The sequence below is a fragment of the Salmo salar genome, chromosome 08, assembly GCF_965601325.2.
Source record: "Salmo salar chromosome 08, fSalSal1, whole genome shotgun sequence".
NCBI lineage: Eukaryota > Metazoa > Chordata > Actinopteri > Salmoniformes > Salmonidae > Salmo > Salmo salar.
Window position 1 is genome coordinate 13962695 of NC_138298.1, and position 17716 is coordinate 13980410.

Genomic DNA, 17716 nt, shown 5'->3' on the forward strand with positions numbered 1-17716 from the left:
AAAGGGGGCGTCATAGTTGTGAGAACTAAGAGGTATACTGTAGCTCAGTCCCCTCTGGGAGCAACTGCTACTACTTCAGTGATACAAGGTAAAGGTACCTCTACTGTATGCTATACTGATAGAGAAGTTACTTTTTTCTTTTTTGTGTCTATTTCTATGATTGTCGCATAATGTGAATATCACAGGGTTTTTGTCACCTCTGCATTAGCCACCTAGTTCCTAGTAGTACAGCTTCAAAGAACTGGAGTTTTAGTAATTGTATTCATGCTTGGAATTGATCAAGTGTAGCCATCTCATTTGCCATGTTTTTTTAGTTTTTTTAAGTCGTGTGATGCAACAAACCTAACGTAAAATGATTAGTTAGAACAGAATTTTGGTCAATGGCACAGGCTTTACACATGCAATATTGATTTTGGTCTTGCTATATGGGCCACACTTTAATCCTTGTTTATCATTATCAAATTCTGTTAAACCTTATCACATTTAGTTATTAATTGTGTAAGCTATTTGCTGATTGCAAAATGAGCGAAGTTTAGCAAAGTTATCTTCCAAGTGTGCAGTTTTACTGGTCTGATATCGACAGCAGAATGGATCAAGTTAGAACAAAGCCTCTTCGGACATTTTGCTTGAGGGATGATAATAACAAGTATGTGAGAAGTCAAATGTAAGGCCTATGGGCAGCAGCCTAAGGGCCAAGAGAGGCTGAACAGGTTTTTGTACCAAGGGTGGAAATTTGTGTACTGAAGTGTTTAATAATTTTACGAGTCCTCGGCTTAACCTCAGGACAAACAATCTTCTCCCTTGCGCATCTTCTTCATTTGACTTAAATTGCCCTTGAAATACAGATTAAGCTCTATTTCAAGTGATGATTTGCTTTTTGATTCATATAACCAGGTTAAGTATTAGATGAAAGTTTAATTAGAAATTATTCCTCCCACTATTTTTGACTCATAGAAATGTGAATGAAGCAAAAAATATTTTTATTTTGACTATTTTCTTAGGCTAAATGTGACTGCCACCGTTGTTGGAAGTCAAAATTGAGTCATCAATAGTGGCAGGCAGTCTAGGGACAAAGAGCATAGGATGACCTATTCACTTTTTCCTGTCTCTTTTTCTCCCTCTCTCTGATTTCTGTAATTGTGTCATTTGTTATGGAGGCAATGGGAGGACAGGATGAAACCCCTTTGAGACTGTAGTGCAGTTACCAATGGCAGCATACCTCTGTCCTACAAAGTGCTTTTTAAGAACAAACAGGCGCATCAAAAAATATTTTGTCACAATTGAACTAAAATGAGAGTAGAAGTGTAGTCGTCTTTAGTTTTAAAGACCCTTGACGGTTTTGATGCTAAAAGGTGTTGGTGATGTATAAACAAGTAATGCAACTTTCATTTTGGCTGAATATTCTATTGACAGAAGAGATGTTGACATTGAGAGAACATGTTGTGGTGACTGTGTTTCACAGACCGTGACCTGTGACGGTCACACTGGTCTCCATGTGGCGACTGAGTGACTAGCTCCTCAGAACCTTGTACTATAAAATACTTAAGGTAATACTGTTCTAAAAATGATTTATAGCATTTTCATTTTTTGCTCATAAGACTTAACAAAACCAGAATCTATTTTTATTTTGGAAATCTGTTCCCAAGTATTCCCACGCACAATAGAGATCACATACGGAAGGTTTTAAATGTTTTAGATAATATTTTACTGTTTGGGCTTCTTGTGGTCAATTTGCAGCCTACAAATTATTTGTTTTTATTCTCCAGTCCCCGACCAGCCACTCAAGAAACAATCGGCCCGCGGATGGTTCTTGTTGGTGATCCATGCTGTAGAAAGTATCCACACCCCCTTGCACAGTTGTCACATGTTGCCTCACGCCCTTGACTATTAATCCCACCTTCTTTGCTTGGATCAATTAAACTGTGCTGTATTATGAGATCAATGCTGACTTCAAGGAAGTGTTTATACAGGGCCCTGGCCTGGTGTGCAGGGAAGAGGGGATTCCAGTGGGCTCACTATCAAAACACTCCAAACAGGAAATGTCACTATGTCTTACTTCCCCACTAAAATGAGATGTGGCATGTGCTGATATTGTCATGTGTTCAGGATTGGTTTGTTGAATGTTTTGAGTGTCAGATTGCCTCCCTTAAGGCATTCGTTATGTTTGCAAGTCAAGTGTATGGTGATGGGAAAATAATAGAATATAATACAAGGAGCTATATTTTCCTCCCATGGTTTCAGTTTGGTGAGGTGTTACACTAAACCCTTTCTCTCCCGTCTTGTTTACATTTGTCATGAAATGAGTAGCTCTCTGTCTCAATGTTCTGAAGTGATTTCCTCTAGTGTCATTTCTGTCAGCTGCACTGGTCTAAGATTGTATGAGATGAAGCCAACTATTACTGTCGCTTTCAGACGTCTAGTTGTTGTAGGTGAGTGCGGACAACAAAAAAAAGAAGCTATTTGACAGTAATAGGACCAACGACTTTCACTAGTACCTACTACTTTAAAGTTTGCAGAACCAAGGGGTTAAGATGGGTACAAACTATGTTGGTAATAATAGTGTAGCTCTGCCCTCAACCAAAGCTCCTTGCAGTCAAACATGTTACCCCAAATGTGCTCAGTCCTCAGTGTGCAGGGTGGGAGAAAGGAACCGGGCACTAGTCATCCTGTGGCGATTATTGCTTTCCCCTATGCAGTTCCTTCATGTCTTTTATATATTGAGGGGGTAGCTAGGGGAGATGGATGGGTGGTGTCTGGTATGGAAATGTAACTTTCTTTCTCCCTCATGCCCAAAGACTACAGATATGTGTTACAATGTATTTTTTTTTCTTCTCTCTAGACAACAGAGAGAAGTGATGCAGGCCCAGGAGCTCCTGAGACAGCTGCAAATCCCAGAGCTGGAGGATGTGTGCCAGTTCATGCACAGCCTGCCCGCCAACATCCTGATGGGTGTGGGCGCCCTTGCCGCCCTCACCACCTACTGGTACGCCACGCGGCCCAAGGCCCTCAAGCCGCCCTGCGACCTCAACATGCAGTCAGTGGCCATGACGGTAAGGGAATGCTTGTTTAAATCCCAGATTGCACCTTTAATGTTCCAGCACAAGTCCAAAGAAAATAGTTTCCTTAGTTTCTAAGACAACTCGTGTAACCGCATAGGAGGAAGTGATGAGGAAATAACGGCTATGGATTTGTCAACAAAAAAAGGCTACACGTTACAAAAGACAACTGTCTATAGATGCATCAGTCTTCATTACTGTATGGCATTGTACTTGTCCACAGTAAGTTATTCTTGTGTACTTTTCTGAAGAGTGTTCTAATGTAAACTTGGTTTGAGGTTCAAAAGTTGACAGGTACTTTGGACAATGTGTCCCATGTGTTTTTAGTCCTGTTGTCTCTGTCTGCACAGGTTAATTTTGTTAACAACACTTTGAAGCGTAGGACCAGATTTTTCTGTTTCAACTTTCAAAATATTCCATCTCAGTAACGGAGTAGGAGGCCAGACGACAAGTGTGCTTGTCTGAGCATGTAGTCTATGACGATTTACATTTTTGAGTGAGTCACCTGAATGTCTGTGTGCACCAGTACAGATGGAAGCATTTTAATGGACTCCCCTGATTCGATTGGATTCCAAGTAAGTCCCTGTATTTCTTGTTTAAGAAGTGAGATTAGTGTTTGTGTGAGCGCACACACCCCGGTGCTGGCAGTGGGAGGACTTGAGAAAGCTGTTCCGGCCTACGCAAACACGAGAAGTTCTTTGCTGTGCCAGCACTGCATTCCTCCAGTCCTCATCTCTTATTTTTCCGTGTGTGTGTGGGGGGGGGGGGGGAAGACAATGAAAATGTGTAATGAAAAACACTAGTGTCTTTGTCCTTTCAGCCAGTCCTCTATTCAACGTACAGTACAAAGTCATTATGCAGACAGATGCTCATATCATGACTAATGGAAAATACAGGGGTGGAGGCCGTCTTCTCTTCTAGCATCTACTGCCTGTGAAGTTTTGAATTGCCTGTTTTTCAAAAAAGTTGGAAAATATAAAGTGTCTTTTCTGCTTGTTTGAGAAGTAGCAGTGGCTTTGAACACACACGCACTACACAAACCCTAATGATTTAGTTACCCTTGTCTAGACACTGATCTTGGGTCAGTTTAGCATTTCCCATACACATGTTTAAGGTTAGGATTGGGTGAAGGAAGCTGAGTCTAGATCTGTACCTTGAGGAAACTTCACCCAGAGTGCTGAACCAGAGACCACAAGGATGTGACTGGGCTTGTCAGTATGGGCCCCTTCATCACCATGGCACCAGTCTAGGCTGTGTTCCATTCCAGAGTATTAGCGACTCCTTCTCACTCCACTTCACCCAGCTACAACTTGACTGGTGAAAGCGATCCTTTTAGATCTGAAAAGCAGATCTTGCCTCTTCTCTTTCCCCCCCCCCCCCTTCACTCTCTCATTCACTGTGAGGTGGAAGGTGACCAGTTTCTCTAACCTCAGCCACCCCAGGTAGACTAGCCTATGCTAGCTTTATTCAGTCATTTCAGATCCTCAAAGGGGGAATGAGCTAGGGCAGGAGGGGAGGAAAAAACTTTCTGCAATGAAAAGCAGGCTTGCTGTGTTGTCTAGTGTAGCTGTGACCAACTTCACAGAGCACATGGCAGTGTAGTAGAGTATATTTTTGCTCTGTGGTTCACGGCTGCAGAAACGGACTGGCCATAGGGCAATTAAGACAAATTCCAGATGGACTAGTCCATCTGGCCCGTGGACATGTGTAAATATTTTTGCATAGAATGATCCCAATTTGGTTAATAGTGGGGGCCTGTCATGCCAAATAGTGTCCTCTGTCACAATGGGATTCAACAAACTATTAGCGTCCGTTGCTATATCAACGGTGTGACGACCTAATGATTTTAGAATTTTGGATCTCATTACAGCCTAAATGACGTTCTTTTCATCATCGCTATGCAAACAAGCCTGCTTTCCACGACAATTCTGCTGTTTAAACAAATTTTTTTTTTTTTTTAGCTAATAAAATTTAACTTTTTTGAACTACTTTTTGGTACCTTGTTAACATTACATGAAATCCATGTCTTAAACGTTGCCACATTTCAGAAATGGCAAAACATGTAACCTGCTTGACATGTTAAAGTTACTTACCTTACAGATCAAAGTCAGCTAATTTCAACTCCATTCATATTCAAATCCATTTGATTCATACACTGGCTTGTCTGGCTGTCATTATTTTAACATGCCCTTCCCTTGTTTACACTGAAATAATATAATTTCAGTAGTCCTCTGATTCATTTTTTTTTTTTTTTTCCTCTCGCATAGCTCATTGGTACACCGTTGAAGGGTGCAGAACCGAGATTGCTTGATCAGGTGCTGCGGCTAGTTCTTCCTGTCACTTGCCCTCGACAGGCAGCCAATCTCAGTCATGGGTTCAATAACGTGGGCCTGGTTTAGTTGGAAGCCCTTTCACCACGTCAAGGTACAGGCCGAGAGAAGGATTTTGTTTATAATTAAAGCCTTTAACCCCCTACTCTTTGTAGTGATTGACCTGATGGGGCTTGGATAGGTGTAGCAATATGGTGATGAATCAACCCTGCTGTGTAAAGGACTCCGGGAGACTTACCATAATACATACACAAATCTAGAACCTCCAGATATGCAAACACTAACTAGAAACCAATGTCCAATTCCATACCGACCCTGGCCTAAAATGTTGAATTGGACACAAGATGAATGGTTAGGGAGAAGGGGTTAAGGACCAGTAAGTAATTGGGCGATTGACCTGTCAATTTCAGAATTTTACTTGCAATGAATACATTTTAATATGCAAATGTGTACATTTTACAGACAATTTGAGCAAGTTTCAAATATTTATCAGCAAACAAATGGAAAAATATATACAAATATTTACATGCTTGTAAACGTTACTTAGAATACAAGACGGATACATATGCTATATATTTACCAAACAACTTACCAACTTCACAGCCAATGTCTGCAATAAAACATCTTTATACAATATTACAACAGGTTATTAACAATGACATGCAATGTAGTAAAATACCTACCATCTTGAGGTGGAGAGCTGGCCAAGCAGTGAAAACAAGTGTGGGGGGAAATATAAGACAAAACAGATGACGGACGATGAACAGACAAATTCACTCACATTGACAACATGTGACAAACAACACACATAAATGCTTACCGCATCTCCTGGACGGGGAATGGAATTGGGAAATGGTGCCAGGTGCCCAGCCTGAAAACAAGAGAATGTTTTCTCATGGATTTCTGATGATATCGTGCCATGGAGTGTTCCTCATCTCTGCAATAGCAAACAGCCCACAATCTGTGCCCCGTTTCTACTGCTGGACTGTCAGCCACTCCACAATCAGAGGTCCCTGGAAAAGATGAGAGAGGTGAGTTGTGAGAAACTCTGGGGTGGTGTCATGACCACTGGAGTCATACACCTTAACAGTACCTACCTGGCAGCGAAGGTTACTTACCGTGACCCAGTGGTTAGCCTTGAGATTGACTAGCTGGACAAACCCCTGAGCCAGTGTTGATACTGCTGACAGCATGGCGATGCCTTACCTGTCCCTGTTGGACACTAGTGATGAGAACCTCCCTAGTGTCTTCTAGTCCAGTGACTGGACTTACCTGCCCCTGTTCCTCCAGTCTGACGCAAGCCACCTGTAAGCACATTTGATGGATTAGTGCAGTGTTATGCAGGGGAGGTAAGTACTTTTCAACAGATTTTTGAAAGTATAGCCTACCTCAAGCTGGTCCCCTTCCGACTCAGAGCACAGAATCAGACTCATCCAAACTCACTGGCTCTGGTGGATGGGATACCTTCTGGGTGGCTCGGACAGTTGACTGTCCTAAAGTCATTTGGAGAGAGATTTTAAAAGGTACATTTTTATGAGCTCAGCATAAATACAATTTCTTGCTTTCTCAAATGTCAACCAAAGCTTAACGTACTTTGTCTCACGGGCTTCACCGAAATGTAGGGCGTCAGGGCTTTGTGGTCGACCGTTCAACTGGAGAAGATTTTTGGCTTCCACCGAGGTAACCCTTTATGAAGAGAAAAATGTCAGTGTTAGGAAAACCAAAACTAGCTTCAGGTTATTTTGTGTGCAAATTCAAATAGTTATCTGAGATTTTTTATTTACTTTAATGGATGATGACCCCAGCTTGGAGCGAAAGAGCAGCGAGGTTTCCCAGGTCTCGCCTTTCATCCTTTTTCCAAAGCAAGTCTTTCGCCCTGCTTACCCTGTGCCTAGTTGATGTTCAGTCTCACCTTGATTGATAAATACATTTCATATTAAATGTCCATCATGCATCTGTCAGCACGGCCTCCTTCTCCTTAGTGAAAATCACCCTCCTTTGTGGCTGGCCATCCTTCCCCATAGGTACATGTGATTGCCTAACAAGTTTGAAGACGAGTTGTAGAAATTAGTATTTCAAAGTAAATTTGCACTGCTTTGTTTCTCTCGCTCTCCATCTCTCACGCCTCACCTCTCTCCCCTCTCACTTTCTTGCTCTCTTTCTGTATGGGGCTCTCTGTCACCTATTAAGGGCAGTTGGAGTTACCATAATTGTTTACATCTGTCCATTTGATTAATTATTTACGTTACCTCAATGTGACAGACATATAACTGAATGTATAAAGTTAGGTAGCAACATGTAGATAACCAACTAAAGTTAGCTAGATGAAAAATGGTTGTACATAACTGAAAAGATTTAACGTTACCCTGAATTGTGGAATTCTCTGCCCCGCTACAAATTTTGCGCCTCTTCTCGAGATCAGTGGTGCCTTCATAGTACTTCGCCCAGTTGGAAAGATAAAAGAAAATCTCCACGAGGGATGCCATTAAAATGCAACTATACATACGAACAGAAAGCAGCTACAATAACAGCTAGCAAGCTAACTTAGCTGAACATCTGTCTGGCTGAGGTAAATGAGTAACTAGCAATGTCAATATAAAATCTATTTAAAAACTGCTGATGTAATAATTTTGAGCGGACTGATCGAGCGCTTCTGAGATGAATTAGAACTTCCTTCGCGACTGCTATGAGGTAACCAAGCAACCAGCATAGCAACGGACGCTTTGGTTCATTACGTAATCCGGTCAGAATGTTGCAATTTCTAGCAACAGCCCTAGCAACAGAAGTTTGAACTCATTGAATCCCATTGTGGCGTAGAGGGGGACACTATTTGGCCAGGGGACATTATTTGGCATGACCGGCCCGAAGGGGGAAGCTGGTGTATTAGAATACCTGGGCCAATTTCTGGTCCCTGGAGGGAAACGATCGGGAATGAGGAGTTGGTATCGATAGAGGAGTGGGAAGGAGTTTGTATTCAAGTTTTTGGTGTACACACTGTACAGTTCCCCCACCCTCATTAAGCAAAACAAATAATTGTTTGTTTATTTAACCTTTTATTTAACTAGGCAAGTCGGTTAAGAACAAATTCTTATTTACAATGACGGCCTAGGAACAGTGGGTTAACGGCCTCGTTCAGGGGTAGAACGACATATTTTTACCTTGTCAGCTCGGGGATTCGGTCGAGCAACCTTTCATGCTCGAACCACTAGGCTACCTAATGCTGCAAGACTGTTTTTGAGAATACTGATTTGAAATGCACTACATGACCAAAAGTATGTGGACACCACCTTGTTGAACATCTCATTCCAAAATCATACTCGTTATACTCCATATTAATGCCTATCTCTGCGCTCCATAAAGTATTTTTAAATTGGTTTTTCCCTGAAAAATGTACATGCCACAAGATGGCCCTTGACACTTTTTGTGAATATGTATGTTTATTTTTGGTCTCCGTTCTTCTGGGAAGGCTTTCCACTAGATCTTAGAACATTGCTGCAGGGACTTGCTTCCATTCAGCCACAAGCATTAGTGAGGTCGGGCACTGATGTTGGACAATTAGGCCACGCAGTCGGTATTCCAATTCATCCCAAGGGTGTTTGATGGGGTTGAGGTCAAGGCTCTGTGCAGGCCATTTTAATTTCTTCCACACCGATCTTGACAAACCATTTGTGGGTGGACCTTGCTTTGTGCATGGAGGCATTGTCATGCTGAAACAGGGAAGGGTCTTCTCCAAACTGTTGCCACAAAGTTGGAAGCACAGAATCGTCTAAAATGTCATTGTATGCTGTAACGTTAAGATTTCCCTTCACTGAACCATGAAAAACAGTCCCAGACCGTTATTCCTCCACCAAACTTTACAGTTTGCATTGGATCAAGTAGCGTTCTCCTGGCATCCGCCAAACCCAGATTAGTCTGTCAGACTGACAGATGGTGAAGGGTGCTACAGGGGGTGCTGAGCTGTTGGCCGGGGTAGCCAGGTGGAAAGCATGGCCAGCCATAGAAAAATGCTTATTGAAATGATCGATTATCGTAGATTTATCGGTGGTGACAATGTTTCCTATCCTCACTGCAGTTGGGAGGAGGTGCTATTATTTTCCATGGACTTTAGTGTCCCAAAACTTTTTTGAATTAGTGCTACAGAAAGCAAATTTCTGTTTAAATAAGCTAGCATTGGAAGCTAAGCTTTCCTAACTGAGTATATTGGTTCCTGACTTCCCTGAAAAGTTGCATATCGCGGGGGCTAGAGCCATGCTAATGTAGAATGCCACAGGATGTTTTTGTGCTGGTCAAGGACAGTCAAGTCTGGAGTGAACCAAGGGCTATATCAGTTCTTAGTTCAATTTCTTTCTTTTTTTTTGGAATGGGGAATGCTTATTTAAGATGGCAAAGAAATCACTTTTTAAAGAGCAGTCGGGCATCCACTACTGATGGGATGAGGTCAATATCCTTCCAGGATACCCGGGCCAGGTCGATTTAGAAAGGCCTGCTTGCTGAAGTGTTTTAGGGAGCGTTTGACAGTGATGAGGGGTGGTCGGTTGACCTCGGCCCCATTACGCAATGAGGCAGTGAAAGCTGAGATCTTGGTTGAAGACGGCAAAGGTGTATTTAGAAGGCAAGTTGGTCAGGATGATATCTAAGTGGGTGCCCATGGTTACGGATTTAGGGTTGTACCTGGTATGTTCCTTAATAATTTGTGAGATGGATTCCCTCAATCTTAGGTTGTAGGACAGCCAGGGTGTTAAGCATATCCCAGTTTAGGTCACCTAACAGTACGAACTCTGAAGATAGATGGGGGGGCAATCAATTCACATATGGTGTCCAGGACACAGTTGGGGGCTGAAGGGGGTCTATAACAAGTGGCAATGGTGAGAGACTTGTTTCTGGAAAGGTGCATTTTTAAAAGTAGAAGCTTGAATTGTTTGGGCACGAGAGAGGTTTTGTATCTAGAGGCACCAGGTGAGGTCACTGCATGTGTGGGGGGTGGAACAAAAGTGCTATCTAAGGCATATTGGGCAGGGCTAGGGGCTCTTCAGTGAAAGAAGACCGTAATCACTAACCAAAACAGCACTAGACAAGGCATATTGACATTAGGGAGAGGCATGTGTAGCCGAGTAATCATAGGGTCCAATGAGTATCACTAGATTAGTCAGGGAGCCAATTCCGTAGTCACTGCTACGTTAGGAGAGCTGGAGACACGGCGATTCAGACAGCTAGCAGGCCGGGGCTAGCAGATGGGTATCCGGCGACGTCGCAATGGAACAGCCTGTTGAAACACCACGGACGGTTACATCAGCAGACCAGTCGTGATGGATCGGCGGGGCTCCGTGTCGGCAGGAAAAGGTTCCAGGCCAATTGGCAAAGAGGTATTGTAGCCCAAGAATTGGCTGCTGGACCTCTTTGGCTAACCGGGAGATGGGCCTAGCTTGAGGCTAGCTCCAGGCTAACTGGTACTTGCTTCGGGACAGAGACGTTAGCCAGGAGTAGCCACTCAGATAGCAGCTAGCTGTGACGATCCAGTTTAGAGGTTCAGAGCTTGCGGTAGGAATCCGGAGATGTGGTAGAGAAAAAACATTCCGATATGCTCTGGGTTGATAGCGCGCTGTCCAGACTGGCAGGAATTGACCGGATTGAGGCTGGCAGATGTCGGTGAGGACCACTAGCAGTGGCTAACTGACTAGTAGCTAGTTAGTTGGCTAGCTTCTGATGGGGGTCCCGGTTCTAAAGTATAAAAATAGCAGATCCGTACCACATTGGGTGAGGCGGGTTGCAGGAGAGTATATTCCGTCCATAGATGGAATGTGAGATTAAAATGTATAGAAAGAAAAACGATATACACCGGACAAGACAAAAACACACGTCCGACTGCTATGCAATCTTGGACACATACACAATCCATCTCTCAAGGCTTAAATCCTTATTTAACCTGTCTCCTCCCCTTCATCACAGATTTTTGAAGTGGATTCAATGAGTAACATCAAAGGATCATAGCGTTCACCTGGTCAGTCTGTCATGGTTAGAGCAGGTGTTCGTAATGTTTTGTAGGCTCCATTCATGCAGTTTATATTCATGCTAAACTCACAGATCACAACTGCTGCTACCAGGCTCTTACTATACTACTCAATTGATATACTTGCCGCATCCTTCTCCAATACACATGTAAATATTGGACTATAAATTTTGCCTTCCTGTGTAATACTTCATGTCATTCATGCCAGTTATACTTCATGCCATCATCATACTTCATGCCATTTACGTTTCCATTCATATTCTTATCTTTTATTTATTATTGTTGCGTTTTCGAAGGAACCGTCAAATAAGCATTTCGTTTGGTGATGTATAACATGTGCTTTCCATACATATGACTAATAAAACGTGAACCCATGCTATTTGGAGAATGCTAACATGGGTCCTACCGTACCCATTGTTTTGCACTAAACCATGCTGCAGCCAAGTAAATAACCTGAAATCTGTGCTGATTCTCTTGCTCCATAAAATACTTCTTAGGTATCCATAAGAAAGGTCATGTGTGCGTGTGACCAAACTGCCATTATAAATATGGCACAAAACCACGATGATCAAGTGTGTGTGTCTGTGTCAAGTCAGCCTGAATTGTCTCATTGTGGACCGAAATAATATGATCTGGGAGTGCCTTTTGGATGTTCGGCATTTCAGAAAGCTACCTAAGTGATTCCTGAGTGTAGCTGCTATGCCACTTGCAATATTTTAACACAAGGGTTACACAGAGAGCATGACAAACATAGTTACTCTATTTTAGCTAACAACATGTTCATGGTTGGTTTGAATGCAGGAAGTTAAGAAGCGTGGTAAAAACAGTTATTGCCTTTGTTCAGACTAACCGATTCTTTCAGCTCTTTTTTTTTACCATGGTCTTTGGGATACACACAGTGAGCAAGCATTTTGTCTGCCCAGCAGTAACACTTTCATTTCAATGGATCGAGCCCTTGATTAATTGAATCAGGTGTGTTCATACTGTGTTGGAACAAAAGCCGGCACACCCTGTGGGCCCCAGGACCAAGATTGATTAAAACTGCTCTAATTGAGTGATGGGCAATAAATCTTGCCCCTGCAAGGACCGGTGTGGATGCATGCCTTTGTTCCAGCCAAACAGTTACTATTCTACTAATCACCTAAACATAACCAAATTCTTGATTGAAGATTATTTGAATTAGGTGTGTTGCTGCTTGGCTAGAACAGAAGTCTGCACACACACCAGCCCTCACAGGGTAAGACTGTCCTGTCCACCCCAGTTCTAAGTGAATCAGTTTTTCAGTGGCACATACTGTTCAGTAGGGCACACTAGCAAAACGGGGGGGGGGGGGGATTTGCATTTCAAACTGTTCTTAAAACCCAACTTCTTAACGATGCCTCGCTCTCCTCACAGGGTGACGGTTACGTCAGGCGGTCCATTCTGAATAACAACGACGAGCACATGACGCACTACTACAGTGACGCACGGACCATGTACGAGGTATTCCTCCGAGGCATGCGTGTGTCCAGTGAGTACTCTTCCACAAACAATGTTTTTGGGGGGTATATATATTTTTTTATATCTTTATTTAGTTGAGTTATAGACAGACACAAAGGACAACGGGCATGCAGAAACAGAGAAGACTTACTCTTAATAGTAAGCAACTGTATTAGTAAATCAATATTTTGATAGTTCATTTGAATAATATACAGTTGAGAGAGGGAGATATACAGTTGAAGTTTACATGCATTTAAACTCAGTTTTTCACAATTCCTGACATTTAATCCTAGTAAAAATTCCCTGTCTTGTCAGTTAGGATCACCACTTTATTTTAAGAATGTGACATGTCAGAATAATAGTGGAGAGAATGATTTATTTCAGCTTTTATTTCTTTCATCACATTCCCAGTGGGTCAGAAGTTTACAGACTCAATTAGTATTTGGTAGCATTGCCTTTAAATTGTTTACCTTGGGTCAAATGTTTCGGGTAGCCTTCCACAAGCTTCCAACAATAAGTTGGGTGAATTTTGGCCCATTCCTCCTGACAGAGCTGGTGTAACGGAGTCAGGTTTGTAGGCCTCCTTGCTCGCACACGCTTTTTCAGTTCTGCCCACAAATTTTCTATAGGATTGAGGTCATGGCTTTGTGAGGGTCACTCCAATACCTTGACTTTGTTGTCTTTAAGCCATTTTGCCACAACTTTGGAAGTATGCTTGGGGTCATTGTCCATTTGGAAGACCCATTTGTGACCAAGCTTTAACTTCCTGACTGATGTCTTGAGATATTACTTCAAATATATCCACATAATTGTCCCTTCTCATGATGCCATCTAGTTTGAAGTGCACCAATCCCTCCTGCCACAAAGCACCCCCACAACCTGATGCTGCCACCCCTGTGCTTCACGTTTGGGATGGTGTTGTTTGGCTTGCAAGCCTCCCCCTTTTTCCTCCAAACCATAACGATGGTCATTATGGCCAAACAGTTCTATTTTTGTTTCATCAGACCAGAGGACATTTCTCCAAAAAGTACGACCTTTGTCCCCATGTGCAGTTGCAAACCATAGTCTGGCTTTTTTTATGGCGGTTTTGGAGCAGTGGCTTCTTCCTTGCTGAGCGGCCTCTCAGGTTATGTCGATATAGGACTCGTTTTACTGTGGATATAGATGGATACTTTCGTACCGGTTTCCTCCAGCATCTTCCCAAGGTCCTTTGCTGCTGTTCTGGGATTGATATGCACTTTTCACACCAAAGCGCGTTCATCTCTAGGAGACAGAACGCGTCTCCTTCCTGAGCGGTCTGACGGCTGCGTGGTCCTATGGTGTTTATACTTGCGTACTTGTTAGTACAGATGAACGTGGTACCTTCAGGCATTTGGAAATTGCTCCCAAGGATGAACCAGACTTGTGGTGTACAATTTTTTTTTGGAGGTCTTGGCTGACTTCTTTTGATTTTCCCATGATGTCAAGCAAAGGGGCACTGAGTTTGGAGGTAGGCCTTGAAATACATCCACAGGTACACCTCCAATAGGCTAGTTGACATCATTTGAGTCAATCAGAAGCTTTTAAAGCCATGGCACCATTCTCTGGAATTTAAGCTGTTTAAAGGCACAGTCAACTTAGTGAATGTAAACTTCTGACCCACTGGGATTGTGATAGTGAAATAATCTGTCTGTAAACAATTGTTGGAAAAATTACTTGTCGTCCACAAAGTATAGTCCGTTAGGACATCAAGTTTAACAAGAAATGTGTGGAGTGGTTGAAACACTTAGGTTGGAGTCATTAAAACTCGTTTACATAAACTTCCGACTTCAACTGGATGTGCGGTACGCTGATGCAGATGGTGTGTGTTTTATTTATATATATATATATACTATACATACATACATACATACATACATACATACATACATACATACAATTGCAAGAACAAGGGAACCACAACACAATGATTTGATGATGATGTGCCTAATTCAATTGAAATCATCACATACCATATTATAGAGTTGTTATCAAACCTTCAATTCCTAGAGGTAGAGTTTCAGGCTTTCTTACAACTTTGTCTGCATCATGCTATTCTTTTCAGCAGCACACTCTATTGGGATGTGTGAATTGTTCTCTGCAAGATAGGTCTCCAGGGTTGCACCAATGGTTGTAACCAGACCTGAGTTCAAATACTATTTGAAATCTTTCAAATACTTTTAGCCTTTGCTTTTGGCTGCCTGGAGTGCCAGATGGAAGGATTTGCACGTGTGCAAATTGCTTCCACTGCACCAGGCAAGCTCAATCAAGCACAAAGTACACTGCTCAAAAAAATAAAGGGAACACTTAAACAACACAATGTAACTCCAAGTCAATCACACTTCTGTGAAATCAAACTGTCCACTTAGGAAGCAACACTGATTGACAATAAATTTCACATGCTGTTGTGCAAATGGAATAGACAACAGGTGGAAATTATAGGCAATTAGCAAGACACCCCCAATAAAGGAGTAGTTCTGCAGGTGGGGAACACAGACCACTTCTCAGTTCCTATGCTTCCTGGCTGATGTTTTGGTCACTTTTGAATGCTGGCGGTGCTTTCACTCTAGTGGTAGCATGAGACGGAGTCTACAACCCACACAAGTGGCTCAGGTAGTGCAGCTCATCCAGGATGGCACATCAATGCGAGCTGTGGCAAGGTTTGCTGTGTCTGTCAGCGTAGTGTCCAGAGCATAGAGACGCTACCAGGAGACAGGCCAGTACATCAGGAGACATGGAGGAGGCCGTAGGAGGGCAACAACCCAGCAGCAGGACCGCTACCTCCGCCTTTGTGCAAGGAGGAGCACTGCCAGAGCCCTGCAAAATGACCTCCAGCAGGCCACAAATGTGCATGTGTCTGCTCAAACGGTCAGAAACAGACTCCATGAGGGTGGTATGAGGGCCCGACGTCCACAGGTGGGGGTTGTGCTTACAGCCCAACACCGTGCAGGACGTTTGGCATTTGCCAGAGAACACCAAGATTGGCAAATTCGCCACTGGCGCCCTGTGCTCTTCACAGATGAAAGCAGGTTCACACTGAGCACGTGACAGTCTGGAGATGCCGTGGAGAACGTTCTGCTGCCTGCAACATCCTCCAGCATGACCGGTTTGGCGGTGGGTCAGTCATGGTGTGGGGTGGCATTTCTTTGGGGGGCCGCACAGCCCTCCATGTGCTCGCCAGAGGTAGCCTGACTGCCATTAGGTACCGAGATGAGATCCTCCGACCCCTTGTGAGACCATATGCTGATGCGGTTGGCCCTGGGTTCCTCCTAATGCAAGACAATGCTAGACCTCGTGGCTGGAGTGTGTCAGCAGTTCCTGCAAGAGGAAGGCATTGATGCTATGGACTGGCCCGCCCGTTCCCCAGACCTGAATCCAATTGAGCACATCTGGGACATCATGTCTCGCTCCATCCACCAACGCCACGTTGCACCACAGACTGTCCAGGAGTTGGCGGATGCTTTAGTCCAGGTCTGGGAGGAGATCCCTCAGGAGACCATCCACCACCTCATCAGGAGCATGCCCTGGCGTTGTAGGGAGGTCATACAGGCACATGGAGGCCACACACACTACTGAGCCTCATTTTGACTTGTTTTAAGGACATTACATCAAAGTTGGATCAGCCTGTAGTGTGGTTTTCCACTTTAATTTTGAGTGTGACTCCAAATCCAGACCTCCATGGGTTGATAAATTGGATTTCCATTGATTTATTTTTGTGTGATTTTTGTTGGCAGCACATTCAACTATGTAAAGAAAAATCTATTTAATAAGATTATTTCTTTCATTCAGATCTAGGATGTGTTGTTTAAGTGTTCCCTTTATTTTTTTGAGCAGTATATTTGAAATGATTTCAAATAGTGTTTTTACCCCGGTCTAGTTGTAACTGACTTGTGGTTTATCATCAAATCAATATGTATTGGTCGCGTACACAGATTTGCACGTTATCGCAGGTGCAGCAAAATGCTTATGCTTTGAGGGCCAATACTGGAGTAATATTTAGCAATACACACATCTAAAAATTCTAAAACTTTTATATTAAGTTGTGAGAAGAATATTGTATAAGGACCATGGTTTTCCATCAGTAAGCATATAGAGAACCGCAGTGAGTTTGTCATCACCAGGGCATTGTCTTTTACTTTCCAGTGGATGGGCCCTGTCTAGGATCAAGAAAACCCAACCAGCCTTACAAGTGGCTGTCATACCAAGAGGTGAGCTATACTGCCAATTTTTGGTTCGATGGAAAAAGTAGTTCCAGTTGGTTTCTATTTGAGCAACGGACTTACACATTTTGCAGCTTATTTTGTTAATTAGTTCTTTCTTCAGTTAGTCAGTTTTTAACAATGAACTGAATTGGATATATACGCCATTAACAAATGAGCGATGTGCCATTTTATATTGATATTTTTTTACCTTTGAAATTCATATCAATGAATTCCCTCAAACCGGTATTGTTCATATGATTGTTCAAATGGGGAAAAAGCAGAGCATCTTTGCTATTTGTTTTTTTGAAGGTGGCAGACAAAGCCGAGTGCATTGGCTCGGCTCTTCTCCACAGAGGGCACTCCCATACTGGAGACAAGCATATCGGCATCTTTTCCCAGAATAGGCCAGAGGTAAGAGGAATAAGTAGCAACAATTCTTCTTTCTCGCCCTCTTTCTTGCACACTCTTGCTTTCACTTGTGCACACATCCCTTTTACATATTCACTGGCTGTGTCTGAATACCTGTACTTGCGTATACTAAAAATAAAGTTTAGTATATAATATTTCAAAAATGTACTAAGCTTTTTGACTAGGATGTCATTTATTTTGACTTCTCATCTAGTA

General features: G+C 42.8%; 1 protein-coding gene across 5 annotated transcripts in view; it reads left to right on the forward strand.

The window, feature by feature from the left end:
• LOC106610003 (long-chain-fatty-acid--CoA ligase 1) overlaps nt 1–17716 on the forward strand; it is a 53979-nt gene that overhangs the window by 16685 nt on the left and 19578 nt on the right. For 3 of the 5 annotated variants that reach the window (XM_045722635.2, XM_014209094.3, XM_014209095.3), the window contains exons 2-5: nt 2840–3050; nt 12789–12903; nt 17034–17098; nt 17402–17503. In XM_045722635.2, coding sequence (XP_045578591.2) covers nt 2856–3050; nt 12789–12903; nt 17034–17098; nt 17402–17503 — 477 coding nt within the window. In that variant the 5' untranslated portion in view covers nt 2840–2855. Of the gene's footprint in view, nt 1–2839; nt 3051–3507; nt 3632–10507; nt 10750–12788; nt 12904–17033; nt 17099–17401; nt 17504–17716 lie in introns of those variants that run through there. The other 2 variants (XM_014209096.3, XM_014209097.3) reach the window with 2 other exon arrangements.